General features: G+C 50.5%; 1 protein-coding gene across 1 annotated transcript in view; it reads right to left on the bottom strand.

Annotated features, from left to right (window-relative positions):
• Obscn (obscurin, cytoskeletal calmodulin and titin-interacting RhoGEF) overlaps window positions 1-15,532 on the bottom strand; it is a 113,094-nt gene that overhangs the window by 17,823 nt on the left and 79,739 nt on the right. Inside the window, 10 exon segments of the mRNA XM_028776488.1 lie at window positions 1,632-1,674; window positions 6,637-6,748; window positions 7,727-7,856; window positions 8,201-8,303; window positions 8,505-8,672; window positions 13,512-13,625; window positions 14,251-14,428; window positions 14,610-14,768; window positions 14,974-15,138; window positions 15,247-15,363. Of these exon segments, the coding sequence (XP_028632321.1) occupies window positions 1,632-1,674; window positions 6,637-6,748; window positions 7,727-7,856; window positions 8,201-8,303; window positions 8,505-8,672; window positions 13,512-13,625; window positions 14,251-14,428; window positions 14,610-14,768; window positions 14,974-15,138; window positions 15,247-15,363 (1,289 nt within the window).

The following is a 15,532-nucleotide window of genomic DNA, read 5'->3' as shown; positions in this document are numbered from 1 at the left end:
TAGGGGGAGAGGGCCCAAGAAGAGATGGCCAAGAGAGCCACAGCCTCACCCAGCATAGTACCATCAGCATATGTCAGAGCCCACGTTAGTGCCTGTGTCAGCGAGCAGAGGATAAGACAGCACAAACTCCTACACATGCACTTGAGACCAACCTGCACTACCCTAGCTAAGAAAATAGAAAACCAAAGAAACAAAGCACAAAGTTCCAGTGGTCAACCTCAGACTTGGGTATATGATCTTAACTAAGAGTTCTAGATGCTTCCTAAACAAAGTGAGTTGTGCTTTGCAATGCTCCTTGTACTGGTCCCCATCTTTTCCACCCCTTGAGCAGGCTTTGTGCTTTGTCCATAGGGATAGTACCAGGCCAGATCTCGGAAGCCCCTCAGTTAATAGGGATCGATGGCTAGCTGATGCAGCAGCCGCATGCACAATGCAAAGCTCAGGGAGCAGCTGGCTCGGACCTGCAGCCCATGTTCCTGGTTTCTGGGTTTGAGGGGATGGGAATAGTACCACCTCACCAGGCCAAGGCATACACCTGAATTGGCTTAGCTCTGGACTTTGCTGGGCTGCCACAGGCCTTCTGATTTTTCCCATGCCCTGTCCCCTGTCTGAATTCCACTCTTTCAAAATGGGAGTCCGAGCAACAGGAGGAGGCAGAACTTGGGCACCAGGGTAAGTGGCAGGTATTGGTTAGGACTTTGCAAGATTTGAGTCTGGGCTCAGTTGCATCTTGCTCCCAGCAGAGATTTGGATAAAAAACAAAAATGGAAAGACAGAATTTTCCCAGAGCTATGTCACAACACTGGTTACCAGGGGTCTCCTCGGACACCAGGGACCCTGGTCTTGATGCCTCAAAGTGTCTTATAATACTGCTCCCCACATGGCAGATATGGATAACCAACTATGCCAAACTCCAGTGTGGGGCCTTTCCAAGACTAAGGTGGTGAGTATAGGCTGGGTGGCTCCGTGGGAACAGCCCACCTTAGGAGAGAGTCAGATGAGATAGCCTCCTTGCTTCCCAGGGTTCCTGCTTTCCCATTTTCCAAAGGCAAGGGCCAGGCTCGGGGACACAAAGCACCAGGGCTATGATATCCATCACTGTAGCATAATTAATTTAGATCCAATGAATAAAAGCTAGATCACATTCAAGATTTGCTTTCTGTTGCAGTAAATGTATTTAAATACTGCATCAGGAAGGGCAGGTTATAGAGTGGGAATCCATTACTGCAGGAAGCACTGTCACCAACATTCCCTAAACTCTGGGTAACTAAAGGGCAGAAGTCTGTCTTGAGCCCGTAAAGGGAAATGGCTTTCATTCCCAGCTCTCTCCAGCTACTGAGAAGCCACCACCCTGGTGAATCACCATGAAGTGTGTAGAATCTTGCCACCCTGTGCGGTGTGCTCTGGGGCTTAGAAAGGAGCTGTGGTGTGTGGAGGTTCCACAGGCAGTGGAAAATGCGAGATTGCCTGCAAGAACCAGCAAGGTGCTGATGACCCATGGGGTTGGGGGTGAAGGTTGTATGCACAGGCAGGCAGGCAGGCAGCAGGGCACCAGGCTCGCAAGGTGAGGAGGTTAGTAACATGCATGGGCACGACAGTCAGAGGAAGATTAGACTCACGCCTGCACTTACATGATGACGGTTTTCTTGGGGACTTTTGTCTCCTGCTCAGTGACTACAAAGAAAACAGTCGGAACAGCAACCGTTACAGTCAAGCAGCGCCCAGGGGCCAGCTATCAGAGTGGTGGTGGCAAACATAGCAACCTGCTTGATGTAGGAGCATGGGCTGGTTCTGCCTGTCTGTATGTTCCTGGGGAGACCTTTGCTGTTGGGGAATCCAGTTTTGTCATCTGTGTAATGTGAGCAATACCTGTCCTATGGGTGGTGTCAACCTCTCATGTCACATGAAGAAAGGACCTAGTGTCCTTAGGGTACTCTTACTCATTCCATAGCCCACAAAGTCCTGTGATGTTGTCATGCATATGGTTCCATTTCTCAGACACAGAATCTGAGCAAGCCCAGAGAGGGAAAAAGAGGGCCTGGAGCTGCACATCGAGCCATCAGCCACACTAAGGCTAGGCTAGGATGGCTGATCCTCTTATACACACACAAAAAAAAAAATCACAAAGACTAAGTAGGGGTGGACCCTGGAGTTCTAAAAACAGCACTCACAGTGGGGGAGCCCCATAGATATTCTTCTAGGAACAGCCCTAGACAGTGCCACAGCATGGGAAGGGGACCTGTCTCTCTCAATGGAGACAACCCCAGTATGTCTCTGCCCCATAGCCAGTGAATGGGGCCCGCAGTTCTCATCTAGTATATGGGGCTCTAGGTCCAGAAACAAGCTGTGTCTGTCTCCATCCAGCCCAGCACAAAGGCTCTTCCCTATAGTACCCTCAGCTGGTATCTCAGATGCACCCCCACACACAAGGCTTGGCAGCCGGGCAGTAGGAAGACTGTAGGTTATCTGCACCCTCCCATCTGAGGATCCTTCTTTACAATGACTGTAGCCTGGGACACTAGCTCATGACTCCTGGTTTGCTGCAAAGCCACATAGAGGAGGGCAACAGAGAAGCCGAGGTGCGCGTGAGTTAAAGTACCATTAGTGTCTGTGTGTATGGAAGATACATTTACTATGTGCTTATATATAGGCTTGTAATGCATATGTCTTACACACAAGCACATATATGCTTATATATGTATATACCTGTACACACATGCATACATGTGTGCATGTGCATGTATGTATTGTGTGCATGGATATACACATGTCACACATATATGTATGCACATGTGTGTAGGCATGTACGTGTATGTGTGTGCATGTGTGTGTGTGTGCATGTAGGTTTCCCCTAATGGGAAGGGATCCCACAGTGAGAGTCTGGGATCCAACCACAGACCTCTATGTTCCCACCAGCTCGAGCAACTGTCACCTTCCCTAATGGATCCCACTTTCCTACTCTCAAGGGTAGTGGGCACAACACCTCTGAGAACATTTCTGGTTCTTTTGCTCACAGCCCAGCTTTGGGCCTGGGTATAGCTGGCAACCACAGGCAGGCTGCAACTGTGCAAAGCAGGGCTCCCAGCCTGATGCAGGACGGAAGCAAGAGGGCAGCAACACCCACAGAGTTCTGTCAGGCCATTCTGGCTGCAGAGCCGCGGAGTTAACAGGAAGCAGGATGGGAGTTAGGAAGCAGGTTGCAGGACTCCGGCTCCAGGGTCTTCCAGGACCAGCCTTCTTGTCTCTCCAAGGCACTGATACACATCCAAACCCAGTGAGTCCCGAAGGCCTGCCCTCCATACTGCCACCCCTCTTGTGTCCCAGAAAAAGACTCATCATGGCAACAAGTAAATGAGTACAGAGGCTGTTCTTGCGCACAGTAGGACGCGCACAAGGGAGGATGTGTACAGGAAGTGGACATCCTGGTGGCAGCAGACGCAAGTACCCATAGTGCTTCAGTTACCAGGTTGTGGTCAGACAGTGTGTGGGAAATCACAGAGAAGGCCTTTTCCAGAGGGTCAAAGAGAAGAAAAGACATTTGCTCATCATGGAAGGGAGTCTCTGAGAGGACAATGGAGGACATCACAGGTCCCAAGGCTGAGCTGCTGAGCTCTAACTTGGCTCAGTTCTGAGAAGGTCTAAAAAAACAGGACCACAAAATGGCAGGAACCAATTCCAGTGGCCAAGGGACCACACGAGCCAGCTTTCAGTAATAAAAGGAATATATTGCACTTCTTCTACTATGGAAGTTGTGGCCCACTTGGTATTGGTCTGGTCTCTGTTTGCATTCCCCCAGGTTGTGAGGTTCTCCAGTATCTGGGGAGCACCTTCCAGATGGGAGAGCACTAGCTGGTCCCTCCCCACCCTGACTGTCCATGCAAGTGTCATAATTCTCCTTATGTAGCTATTTCCTCCAAATCAAAACACTTTCTCTTGGAGGGAGGTTCATTAAGACTCAAGAAATCAACAAAATTCACAAGGCACTGCTCTGCTCCCAGGTTACCTAAGCAGTAACAACTGCTGGGGAGGGGAAACTTTGACGGGCAGAGCTGCCGCCAGGTTCTTCTGAGAGTTCCTAGGACATGTCTTTTTGACTCCTCGCTCTTGCTGAAGCCAGCTTCCAGTGATACCTGCATCTGTGTCCTGAGAGTGACTCCAGTAATCTCACTGGTTCACTAAGTTAGACTTGGGTGGAACTGTGTTTTAATCTGTCATCAGTGCCATTTCTGGGATAAACAGATGTCTCTTCTCACTAGTTAAAAGCTGCACAACACTGGTGGTGCCTGCATAGGGGCAAGAGACCCAAGATACTAAGTGGTCACACGGATCCTGCGATGGAGGCTGACATACAAACTCAGGATCCATCCCGCTAAAGCCACCAAAGGGCAACAGCACCTCAGCATGAAGGACCCAGATGGGTCCTGGAAAACGTCTGTGAATTGTGGAAGACTAGGTATTGTAGCACCTCCCACGTGTGCCTGATACTGCTCTTTGATGAAGCAACAGACAGAAGTGATATGATCTTTTTCTACTGTGCTGGCTGTTTACTGTGTTCCTCCTTTAATACAACCCTAGTTGACCAAAACCACTCCGCACTTACTTGAAACGGATGATAGTTGGCCTTCAGAGAACCCACCCACCCTCTGTAAAGAAAAAGTTTCATCATAGAATGCTGAGCCCTGAGGAGAGTCTTACAGATTGGTTAAAGCAGTGACAGAGTGCAGGTGAAAGCACCTGCATGCACAGGAAGACTCCAGTAGAAGCATTGGCTAAAAGTCCCAGTGCCGGGGTGGGCTGCCTCTCTACAAGTTGTGATCTATGGAGGCCCCCACCCCAAGCCTTCCAAACCATAGAGGCTGTTGTCATTGTTGCATATCAAGGCTAAATAAAGTTCCTGTTGCTGAACCTGCCCCTCTTTGGTGGCTGGACCACTGGTGAGAAGTGTCATGAAACGTCCTCACCAGCTCTGAATGGCTCTGTGTGCTACAATATTAATATTCCAAGCAAGACGTGCTTGCTGGTACAGTCTTGGTGTGACTGTTATAGGGACAGCCGTCTACTTTCCTATAGATTTAAAGTCTGCTCCAGGGGAGGGGATTCACATACAGTAGAGCAAGGAAGGACAAGAGCCTGTGGTCCCACAGGGCAGGCAACTACTATTATTTTGTTCTCTGGCTGTGATGTTCTTCTCAAATTGCCTTCTAAACATTTACAGACATCACTTATGGCTGCTTCCAGCTTTGGTCAGTCAATTTGGTCAGTCATAGAGGAAAACTTATTTTTTTCCAAATGAATTTTTTCCAATGAGGGGTGTGCTATAGAGACCCATATTCTATTAGCTCCTGAAACCAAATAACTGTTTCTCTGATACGCTCAGCCATGGATGGAAGAAAACAATCAGATACCTATACCATCCCTTCTAAGACTCAGGGAACATCCAAAAAGGCAGTCAAGAAGGATGTAAGAGCCAGAGGAAGAGGTGAGATACTATATGGCTATGTCTTCCAGACCAAAACATGCCTTTAACGAGGGAAACCCATGAAGACATGGGAAGTGCACAAAATTTACAAAGCTCAGAAAGTATGGTCAGATAAGTAGTAGCCATTACTAAGTCAACCCAGAGAGCTGCCTGCACGTGTGTGGAATGGGTGACAGGCTTCAGGGATGTAGCTTTCAAGATTCATCACCCATGCTGGGATGAACTGTAGAGTGAAACAGCTGCCTTTGGGTTATGCATGTGTCTGTAAGTGATCCCAACAAACTCATCAGCTTACCAAGACTTGTGTAGAATTCTATTACTGATGCCCGATTGTCTATCCCTGATGGCCTATCTGAAATGAACAGACATCTGCTCACATCTTCCAGGAGAAGTAACAAAATTCAACTTCTGTCCATAGGCTTGTTTATTTTGTTTTAATATTTGTTTCGATTTTGTGTCTGTACTTGTGAGCACTGCCACTCACCGAGACAAGACAGGGTCAGATACCTGGAGCTAGATTCACAGGCAGTTGTGAGCTGCCTGGCATGAGTACTGGGAACTGAACTCTGGTCCTCTGCAAGAGCAGCATATGCTCATAACTTGGCAGTTATCTCTCGAGCTCCTAGTAAGGCTTATTTTGTAGCTTACTCCTACCCCACACTGGTGCCCCAGGAATAGCCTTGGGCCAAGACAAGGACTTCACAGTGTATTGTGTCTCTCGAGGAGATTCCTTCCCAGTCTTCTGCATCAGTGTGGACCCCTCCCCCACTCCTGCTGCCACTTGCACAGAGCCTCCACGAGCACTTCCAGTCTAGCTGAGGTAAGCCCTGCTGTGTCCTTTCTGCAGACACAATACCTGAGTAGGACTGTGGAGTCCCCATTATTCAGGGTAACTTCCAGCTCTCATGCTGGACTCAAGACCTTCCAGCACTTACAGCTGCGTACATGACCCTGCAGCTGCCCTCCTCTGACCTCACGTGCAGCCTCCTGGACTTTCAGCCTCCATCATTCCCCACCCTGAGATGCTAGCCAGCCCCCTCCTCCTAGAAACAGCGATGATAGTTTTGATTCCACCAGGCTCTTTCCAAACCAGTGGAGGTTCGAGCCTATGGCTAAAAACTTGTGACTCACTGAGACATCACAGACATACAGCCTACCTTCCACGGCAGCCACAAGCTGTTCCCGGTGGTGCTGGTCCCGGGCACGCAGTGCCGGGCTCTGCATGTAGAGTTCTCCACCGCCACGTGTTGAGCCCAACCGGTTCACCAACTGTCAAAGGACAGCAGAGGCCACTAGAAGTCAGACTCCTCGAGGAATCTGGACCCTCAAAGGAGTCTAGACCACTTTGATGGTCTACCATGGGGTCACTACCCTGAGTATGTTTTGTATAGAGGAGAGGGCTCCTAGCCCAGTCAGGGACTCCCCTAGAGACATTCTCTCTCTCTCTCTCTCTCTCTCTCTCTCTCTCTCTCTCTCTCTCTCTCTCTCTCTCTCTCTCTTTCTCTCTCTCTCTCTCTCTCTCTCTATCTCTTTCTCTCTCTCTTCCGCCCTCCCTCCCTCCCTCTCTCTCTCTTTCCATCTAGGATGAGGCTGTCCTGTCCAAGCTGAAGAGAAGGAGGGTGCGAGCACCTGAAATAGTAGAAATCTGGAACTGGAGATAGCTATAACTATGGATTTAAGTCACTACATGGCCCCTGGCATCTGTGCCATCTAAACCAGAGTTAACTTGGGCACCTTTGCTTCCAGGAAGTCTTAGGGAAGTCAAGTGCCCTAGGGCCACAGTCAAAGCCACACAGGGCTTTGACTTCTGGACAAGAACTCTAGCAAGAGCTGGACACAGGATTCAGACTGCTCTCCACCTCAGATCTGAGGACAAGGAGCACAGAGACGGAGGCCAGCTTGCCTGGGCAAGGCAGAGCTCTGTCCTGTGTAATGCCAAAGTCGTCAGGCAAGTGGCACTACATTTTTACGTTAGTGACTGACAGCTGAGGTCAGCACTGGATCCCCTCCAACTGGCAGATGCTAAGCCTCCTCTTGAAGTGGTGGGGACAGTGGCAAGGGGACAAGATGATAGAGACCAGCCTAATGTTAAAGGAGAGGCTACAAGGCAGAGGACAGGTGGCTGCGGACAGTGGGTGACAGCAGTCTGATTTCCCCCGGTCAGCCTAGCCCATCCATACCTATACAGTGGAGCCTGGGCTCGATCAGAGCCTGGAAGATGGGTCTTGTTCTTCACAAGTTCCTCACCTCACATTCATAGTGTCCCAGGTCCTCTTTGCTGGCCGCCTGGATCACTAGCGCCAGCATGCCACTGCGGGGCTCATTCAACATCCGGTACCTGTTGCCCAGGGTCAACAGGGCACCATCCTTGTACCACCTGGAGCCAGCCAGAAAGTGCTGTGAGCCGGTGTTCTGCCAGGGCCATCTCCATGGTATCCTCAGGGTGCTTGGAGCACCCCCAGACAAAGCTACCTGATCTTAACACCTCCGCCAACCTGCCCCAGATCCAGTATCCTTAGCAAGTTCCTTTCCTGGAAGCCACGGTTGAACCATGTTTTCCCAGCCACAGAAGGCCCTATGTCCAGCAGGAGTCACAACCCCGTGATACCCACTTTGTAGTGATAAGTGGCCACATACAATGCACACCCCCCCACCCTCAGATCAGGAGATCATACTGCTTAGCCCTCCCACCACTGGCTGGAGCTGCAGCCCAGGCCTTACCTGATCTGAGGGTACGGGGCTCCTTCCACTGTGCAGGTGATCTGTGCGTCCTCTCCCTCCACAAAGGGTGTGGCCCGGACCTTGTTCACAAATCGTGGGGGCACTGTGGGCAGAAGCAGGCAAGGGCAGGAAGGACAGAAAGATGGAGCCTTTGGGTGGGAATTGGCTGCCCTCATTTCCAGCAGTGACTATTCTCTGGGAGTCTTGGGGAGGCCCTGAGTCACCCCATACACCAGCCCTTCCACAGCCTATCTGGGCAGGGTTCATACCACGGACTATAGACTAGACGACCCCCTCTACTCACCTTGTACTAGAATCTTCCCCAAGGTGCTGGCGTTGCCAGCAGCACTGGCCGCAAAACACATGTACTGGCCAGAGTCTATGCCAGTAAGGTTGTCCAAGATGAGGGTACAGGAGCCGTCAGGGTCTTCAATGAGGATGTGGTGTGGGTCCACCTCCACTGGCTTCCCATCTAGAAAGCAGGGGCAAGCTTTCATGCAGTAAGGTCCCGAAGGCTGATGCCCAGGAATAAAAGGCTGGCTGCAATCTGTCTCTCCACATCTCTTCCCCCAGCCCTCCTGCTCCCTCTCCCCTCACCCCCACCCCTGATCTCTGAGTGTCTATCCACAAGGGCTCTGACGCAGATATCTGTCTCTGGCCAACTTCAACGTTCTAGCAACAGAGGCTGGTGGGCAGGCCTGATCTCTAGACACTCAATAAACTCAGCTGCCTTGTGTCAGCTGCACCTCCCCAATGACTGTAACTCTCGGGGATCTTACATGGTGACGAATGTCCAGCATACTTGATGTGAACTCCTCTTCCCTCAATCTCCTCTACCCCCCAAATCTAAAAGCCTGCGTGAGCTATTCCCTAACACCTCTCCTCCTCTTCCTCCTCTCCCTCCTTCTCCTCCTCTTCTCCTTCTCCCACATCTGACCCCATCCTATAGCCAGCTCAGACCTCAGTACCAGGCCTGTCAAAAGGGCCCCGCTCCAAGGCCACCCTTGTGCCTTTCCTCTCACAGTTAAAGTTCCAGTTTCCTCAGCCATGAACAGCCAGAACCACACCCCCCCACACCAAACACACACTCAGGGAAAATATGTGTCCAGCAAAGCTGTCCCAGCTCATCCCAAGGTAGGCACTCTTGATCCATTTTCAATGTATGAACACACCAGACACCTATTTTACAAGTCATCTCCTCTGTAAAACATTCATGAAGATGGAAAATTCTGAACCAGTCACTGAAGGTCATGCGTGACCTCATGGTAAGAGATTGGAAATCTAAAATCTCTCACTACGTCATCATATGATGACACCCACCCACCGTGGCAGGCAAGCCTGCTTCTTTCCTGAGTGGGTGGTGGGGAGCGATGGGTACTTTCCCTTAGAGAATCCACAGTCATTAACATTCAAAACAAGTGAAACTGAACAGATTCACATATTCCGATGGTTCTGGCTGTATCTTGGGCTGGAATCCATCCCATCCAGCATGTGGAAATCTTGAGAAAGTGTCAGCCTCCCAGCTCTGATGGACACAGATGCCACATTCCTGTCCCACCCAGTCTGACACTGAAAGGCCATATATGAGGGCCAAGGCCTGGGCTTCTACCTCTAGATGCTCTGCATATTTGTGTCCCTCCACTATGGACACACCCTACTCAGGTGGGACAGACGCCACGTAGAAAGCACAGGAGGTCATTGTTATCCAGCCCAGTCTCCTTGTGCCTTCCAAGATTGGCTGACAAAGACAACACAGAACTCAGGAGAGAAAAGTGTCCAAGGATTCACTGAGGTCAAGTCATGCTCCATGGCCTTGAATGATGTCAGGGAACTGGCTACAGGAGATGGGTTAGCTCAGTTAGACCAGGCACTCTGTGTAGCTTCAGTTGATATGGACATCCTCGGTGAGACTAGCAGCTGCTGACGGCCGTGTTAGGGACACCAGTTGTGTCTCCTTTTTTTGTCTTGGATAATAAAGACCAAAAATCCCTTTGAGTTCACAGGACCAGGTATGTAACATACATACAAGGCTCCTCTAAGTCTGGACATAGCGCTTAGAATTTCACGGTTCTTTGACAGTCCATTTCTGCTGGATCAGCGCTCTTCTGGTTGGTAAGTTAGAAGCATCTGTCTCAGATAGCAAGGCTGAGCTGAGTTCCACCAGCAGGGCAGGCTGAGAGACCTAAAATTCAGCGTTCTGTTCCCAGCATGGAGTGCCTCAGAACTGCATCAGCATTCACAGTAACAAATCTTTGTCTTTTGGATCCTCTGACTTCCACAGGTGAACCAACACTTTATAGGACTCCTGGACCCTGAGGACAGTATGTGTTCCACCTACATCTTCTCTATGGTCCCAGCCAGTTTGGAGTTGACTTGAGGGATTCCCAGAGGCCTACAGCTTGCAGTGGATTTTCAGAACTCCTCACAGGGAGAACTTCTTTGAGCTCTGCTCTGGTTTCGGGGTGGGTCCCTTGGAGGTTCCTGTGGTGGAAGCTTGGTCTCCAGTGTTGATTATACTGAGGTGGTAAAACCTCTTAGGCGGAGGGCTCAGGGGTGAAGTGAATTAGGCCACTGAGGAAGGTGCCTTGAGAAGGGGTTGATGCTGGTTTCTAGGAGTAACTCCGTAACTTCTGAGAGCAGCCCGAGCCCCTCTTGCTTCCTGTCTCCCATGATTGCTCCCTCCATCCACTATGTATTTCCCCCTGCCCCCATGATGCCTGGTGCCACACAGCATTGCAGCCAGCCAACAGGAGCCTCACCAGGTGACACTGTGCTTTTTGGACTTTCAGCCTCCAAATCCTATTATCAAAGGAAAAATCTCCTTTCTAAAGAATACCGACGCTGGTACAGAGCAACAGCAAGTGGAAGCTCTAATGTTAGCAGGCTTTTACATGGTCCTGGGCAAGCTTTAAGTTTCTGAGAGTCATCCTTCTGCCATCTGAAGTCTCTGGCATAGAAAGCACAGCTTGGGGCTTGGATCTGATCTCTTTCCAACATGGCCACTAGACACATTGCTCTTGAAAATCAATTCTTTGCATGTGTGGGGCTCTGGTGGAAACCAGAGTGTTCAATTCAGTGATGTCCTATATGTCTCTTCTATGATGAGCCAGTTTGGACTCCAGGACAAGCAGTGCATATCCCGCCTTCCTCTTAAAATGAAAGAGATGATTTTCCAACATTGATTCCGAACTTGAACATGTGGCTACCCTCTCAGAATGGAGTGCTCTGCCCGGCTTGTTCTACCCCAACGTCAAACTACATTGGTCCCCATGGGTCTGGACCCATGGATCACTCATTGTCCAGATAAGCAGGAAGCCAGCAGCACACAAAGCTCTGCAGCTGGGTGGAGATGTGTCTCTCTGTTCAGTGGGTGGAGTTCAAGGCCATTCTTAGAGCTTTGCCCCTGTTACTGCCTTAGTGAAAGCCATTATATTCTTACTGTTCCAGCGGTTTGCCCTGCCATGTAAACAACTAGAGTGTCAGGTCACAGGAGTCCCTCTTTGGGACCACAGAGCATGGATCAAATAAAGATGAACACTTGATAAACTGAGGACACCTCACCAGAGCACCAGGACTCTTGAATGGAACCACCATCTCATTGGGACCCACCCCCAGCTAGACAAACACAAAGCTATGCTACACACTAGACAGAAAGCTATTGAGAGATGCTCTCAAGTCTACAGAGAGTATGGCTGCATCATGTGGGGTATCCACACCCCTACTGTGGCAGATGGGCCCAGGAAACCAGTCATTCTTCTTAGCATACTGCTTCTGGTCAGTGAATGTGGCCTTGTGGCCAACACGAACCATGTGGTGCCTGTAGTATACATATGCAAACATATATGTATATGTTTATGTATATGTGTGTGTGTGTACACACATGCTAGTGTGTATCCATGCATATATGTATGTCTGGTGTATACCTCTGTGTTATATTCATGCATATGGCATGTTTCAGTATGCACCAGTATAGTGTTCATGTTACATATGTGTGCCGTGCACATACAAGTATGTGTGATGTGTGTGTGTGATCTGTGATGGGGTGGTCCACAGCTAGGTAAGTGGTCATGGAGTCACATTTTCAGCCTCAGGACTGGCTCTAGGTGCTCTTGGTCACTGTCAAGCTGTCATCTGTCTTCATCCTTACTTGCTGATGGTCCCTCTTTCAAGCTGTTCACTATTCCTCATCTCTCCAGATTCTGGAAGTCAGAGGACCTGTGGACTCACTAACGCCAATGACACAGTATAAGCCATGCTATAAGCTCTAGGTCACAAAAACACCTCACATCAGTAGTGTCTGTGGTGGGCACTCTGTCCTTTGGCTGTGTCAATGTGACCTCAGACTGAGGCTGGCCAGGTGAGAAGTCAGGCATGGCCACTGGTCCAGATCCAGTTAATACCCTGAACTGGAAAGTTTGGCTGATCATCCTTGCTACGGACACTGAACCTCTCTGCATCATGCACCAATGCTGGGAGCCAAGGGAGCTGGCCCCAGAACTCCACTGGAAGGGATAAATCAAAGCTTACACATGGCGACTCGTGGACTCTGCTCAGCTGACTTCAGGCTAGCCCCTTCTGCTGCAGTAAGACACAACCCTGAACGGAACCACTCTGCTGAATTTCAATGAGTCCATGGAGTGAATGATTAAACTGGAAGAGGCTCATGGGACTTGGATCCTGCAGCTGGTGTCAGAAATGAGAGGACTCTGGGGATTCCCAAACTTGGCATCAGAATCATGAGTGCTCTTGGGGACATCTCAACCCACAGTTGATAACAGGAATACAGATTCTAGGGAACCCAAATTTGCAGCAGTGTCGGCAGTGAAATCTGTTGGACACTTGGACCTTTGCCGTTCTGTCACAGCTGGACGAGGCATGTGCACCATGACCCTCAGTCCCCGCACTGTCCGCAGCCCACCCCCCTCCTCATAGCTCTACTTTGCCATGACACTGCTTGTTGTGCCCTATGACATATTGACCAGAACTGCTCCTCAGGCTCATGGCTACTGCTTACCCAGGCCCTCATGTCTGCCTCTCAATCATGCAGAAACTTTCAGGCCTGTTAGCTCAGAGGGCTGTCCTGCTCTTTGTCACTGCCCAGTTCCACTGGTCCTCTGGGTGGCCACAGTACTACCTAGCTTTTGGTTTACTCATCCCTCGCCTGTCCCCTACCCTACATCATGCTCTTGATCAGATCCTGTCTCCTGCCCATCATGGACCACTGGCTAGATCTCACATCCTCAGAGATTCATCCGTGTTGCGGAGCCATCGCCCCACAGTAAAGCTGGCCATCCTCATCTCTGGGACATACCTTTGTACCAGCTGACAATAGGCTTAGGTGTGCCAGTCACTCGGCATGCTAGCTTGACTGTCTCACCCAGCTCGGCTGTGCAGTCAGCTAGTTCCTCTTCAAACTCAGGGGGACCTGAGGATATACAAGGGGGTTCCCAATGTTATGTGTGTAGCAGGTTAGGCCTACGATCTTAATTGTATATACCCTGACAGGTTACCCCACCCGATGCTAGATACACCATGTCCAACAATGTGGCTGCTACCATCTGAGATCTGAACTTAGAATCAGAGGTGAGTAGGGTGAGTTGGATGCACAGTAGGAAGGGATGGGAACCATGGTGGAAAAGGAGGAGTTTGGGGAGATTCCTCTGTAGGTAAAAGCTGGTCCAGGGTGCAAGATTCCCTGATAACTTGCAGAATCCAGACGGATGTCCTGAGCTTCGGGTCACTGTGTAGGATCTTCCCATCATGCCCCTCCTTGGTCGGGGTAACCTGATACTCTACCTGAATTTCCCCATGAGGATGTAGTTATTATATCCCATTGAGAGCCCACAGAGGAGAAAGTGGAGCCTTTTCCCCTCCCCCCAAAAAGCCAATGCCCCTGTCATACTCAGAATGCAAGGACCAAGGTAGTACCACCCAACTACCTGAGACTCAGGGTCCCAACAGCCAGGATGCAGCCCAGCCAGACAACTAGGATGAAAAAGGTCATGTTCCCATCCTGTTGTGACCACTACGGCCCACAAAAGGACACTCACGCCATACTGGCTGGGCAAGGCGCTGCTGGATGCCACAGATCTCCTTCACCCACGAGTTTTTGATGATGACAGTCCGTGCCTGCAGCAGGTACTTGCGCACAGAATCTTCCCGCTCGTGCCACACCTCAAAGGCACGGTCATCCCCCTCTACCTGGTCATTCAGGTCGATGCTACTCAGCTGTGAGGAGAATGTGACCACCCTCAGATGGTGTGGGACCCAGGCGGGACACACATAGGCTATCCTGGACCCAGGGACTGGCCACTGATACCCACCCTGATATTTGAGAGGCAAATAGGCCTCTGCCCACTGCACATCCACTGCTCCTACAGAGCCCTCGGCAGCCCCTACACATACAGACCTTCATCATGTTCCGGAACACATAGCTGAAGGTATCAGTTCGAGAGTCTCTCCTGGGCTTGCAGATCACCAGGTGGTTTCGGAAGAGGAAGACATGCCGGTTGTGGCCCTTCCAAGGCATCCGGGCCCCTGGAGCCCCCTCCCACACTATGAAGTGGCCCTGGAAGTGTGAATGAACTCTAGTTAGCCACACCTCCCCCATGGATGTGAGCTCCACTGATATCATGTATCCAGTTCACTGTCAAAGCCATACAGTCATCCACATGCCAACAACTCCAAAAGCCTCATACAGTGTCACACACATACATACATACAACACACACACACACACACACACACACACACCAGGTACCCAACAGCCCCACCTGGCGGATAGGTTCTCCCAGGGCCTCCAGGGTTCCTGGATAGTTCTCCATGAGGGAAACGTGCAGCTTGTTCTCGGCACGCTGAGGCAGGGCAGACACCACAGCATAGGCCTGTTCCAGCAGCGCACAGTTCTGCCGGTTTCGGGCCTTGTTGCGGATTAGCTCCTGAGGTAAAAGACCAAGAGTCACAGATCCACAGAATGCTCTGAACCCAGGAATCCCCTCTCTCCCCCAACAGGTGCAGCCTGCACAGATGAGGCTGGAACATGTCACCTTCAGCAAGGCCTGGTATTTCTGCACCCGTTCCACTGGCTGCTCCAGGTAGTGCTGAAGAGGAGGTGGAGGTGGCTGTGTGGGGTCCTTGGCTGACAGTGTCTCTTCTGCATATTTCTATAGGAACCAAATAATTGGTTTTGTGCATGAATTCATGGTCCCTTGATGGGTAGAGTCACCTTGATGTGGAGGCTAGGCACCAGGGGTGTCACAGGCTCCACAGCCCTGAACCACCCCACCCCCCAAGCATGGCTATGTCCTCTGAGAGCTAAAGGATGGTACCAAG

Source organism: Grammomys surdaster, unplaced genomic scaffold (assembly GCF_004785775.1).
Source record: "Grammomys surdaster isolate TR1022 unplaced genomic scaffold, NIH_TR_1.0 270, whole genome shotgun sequence".
Lineage (NCBI taxonomy): Eukaryota > Metazoa > Chordata > Mammalia > Rodentia > Muridae > Grammomys > Grammomys surdaster.
The sequence above is the reverse complement of the archived record's forward strand: the minus strand, read 5'-3'. Positions and strand labels throughout refer to the sequence as shown.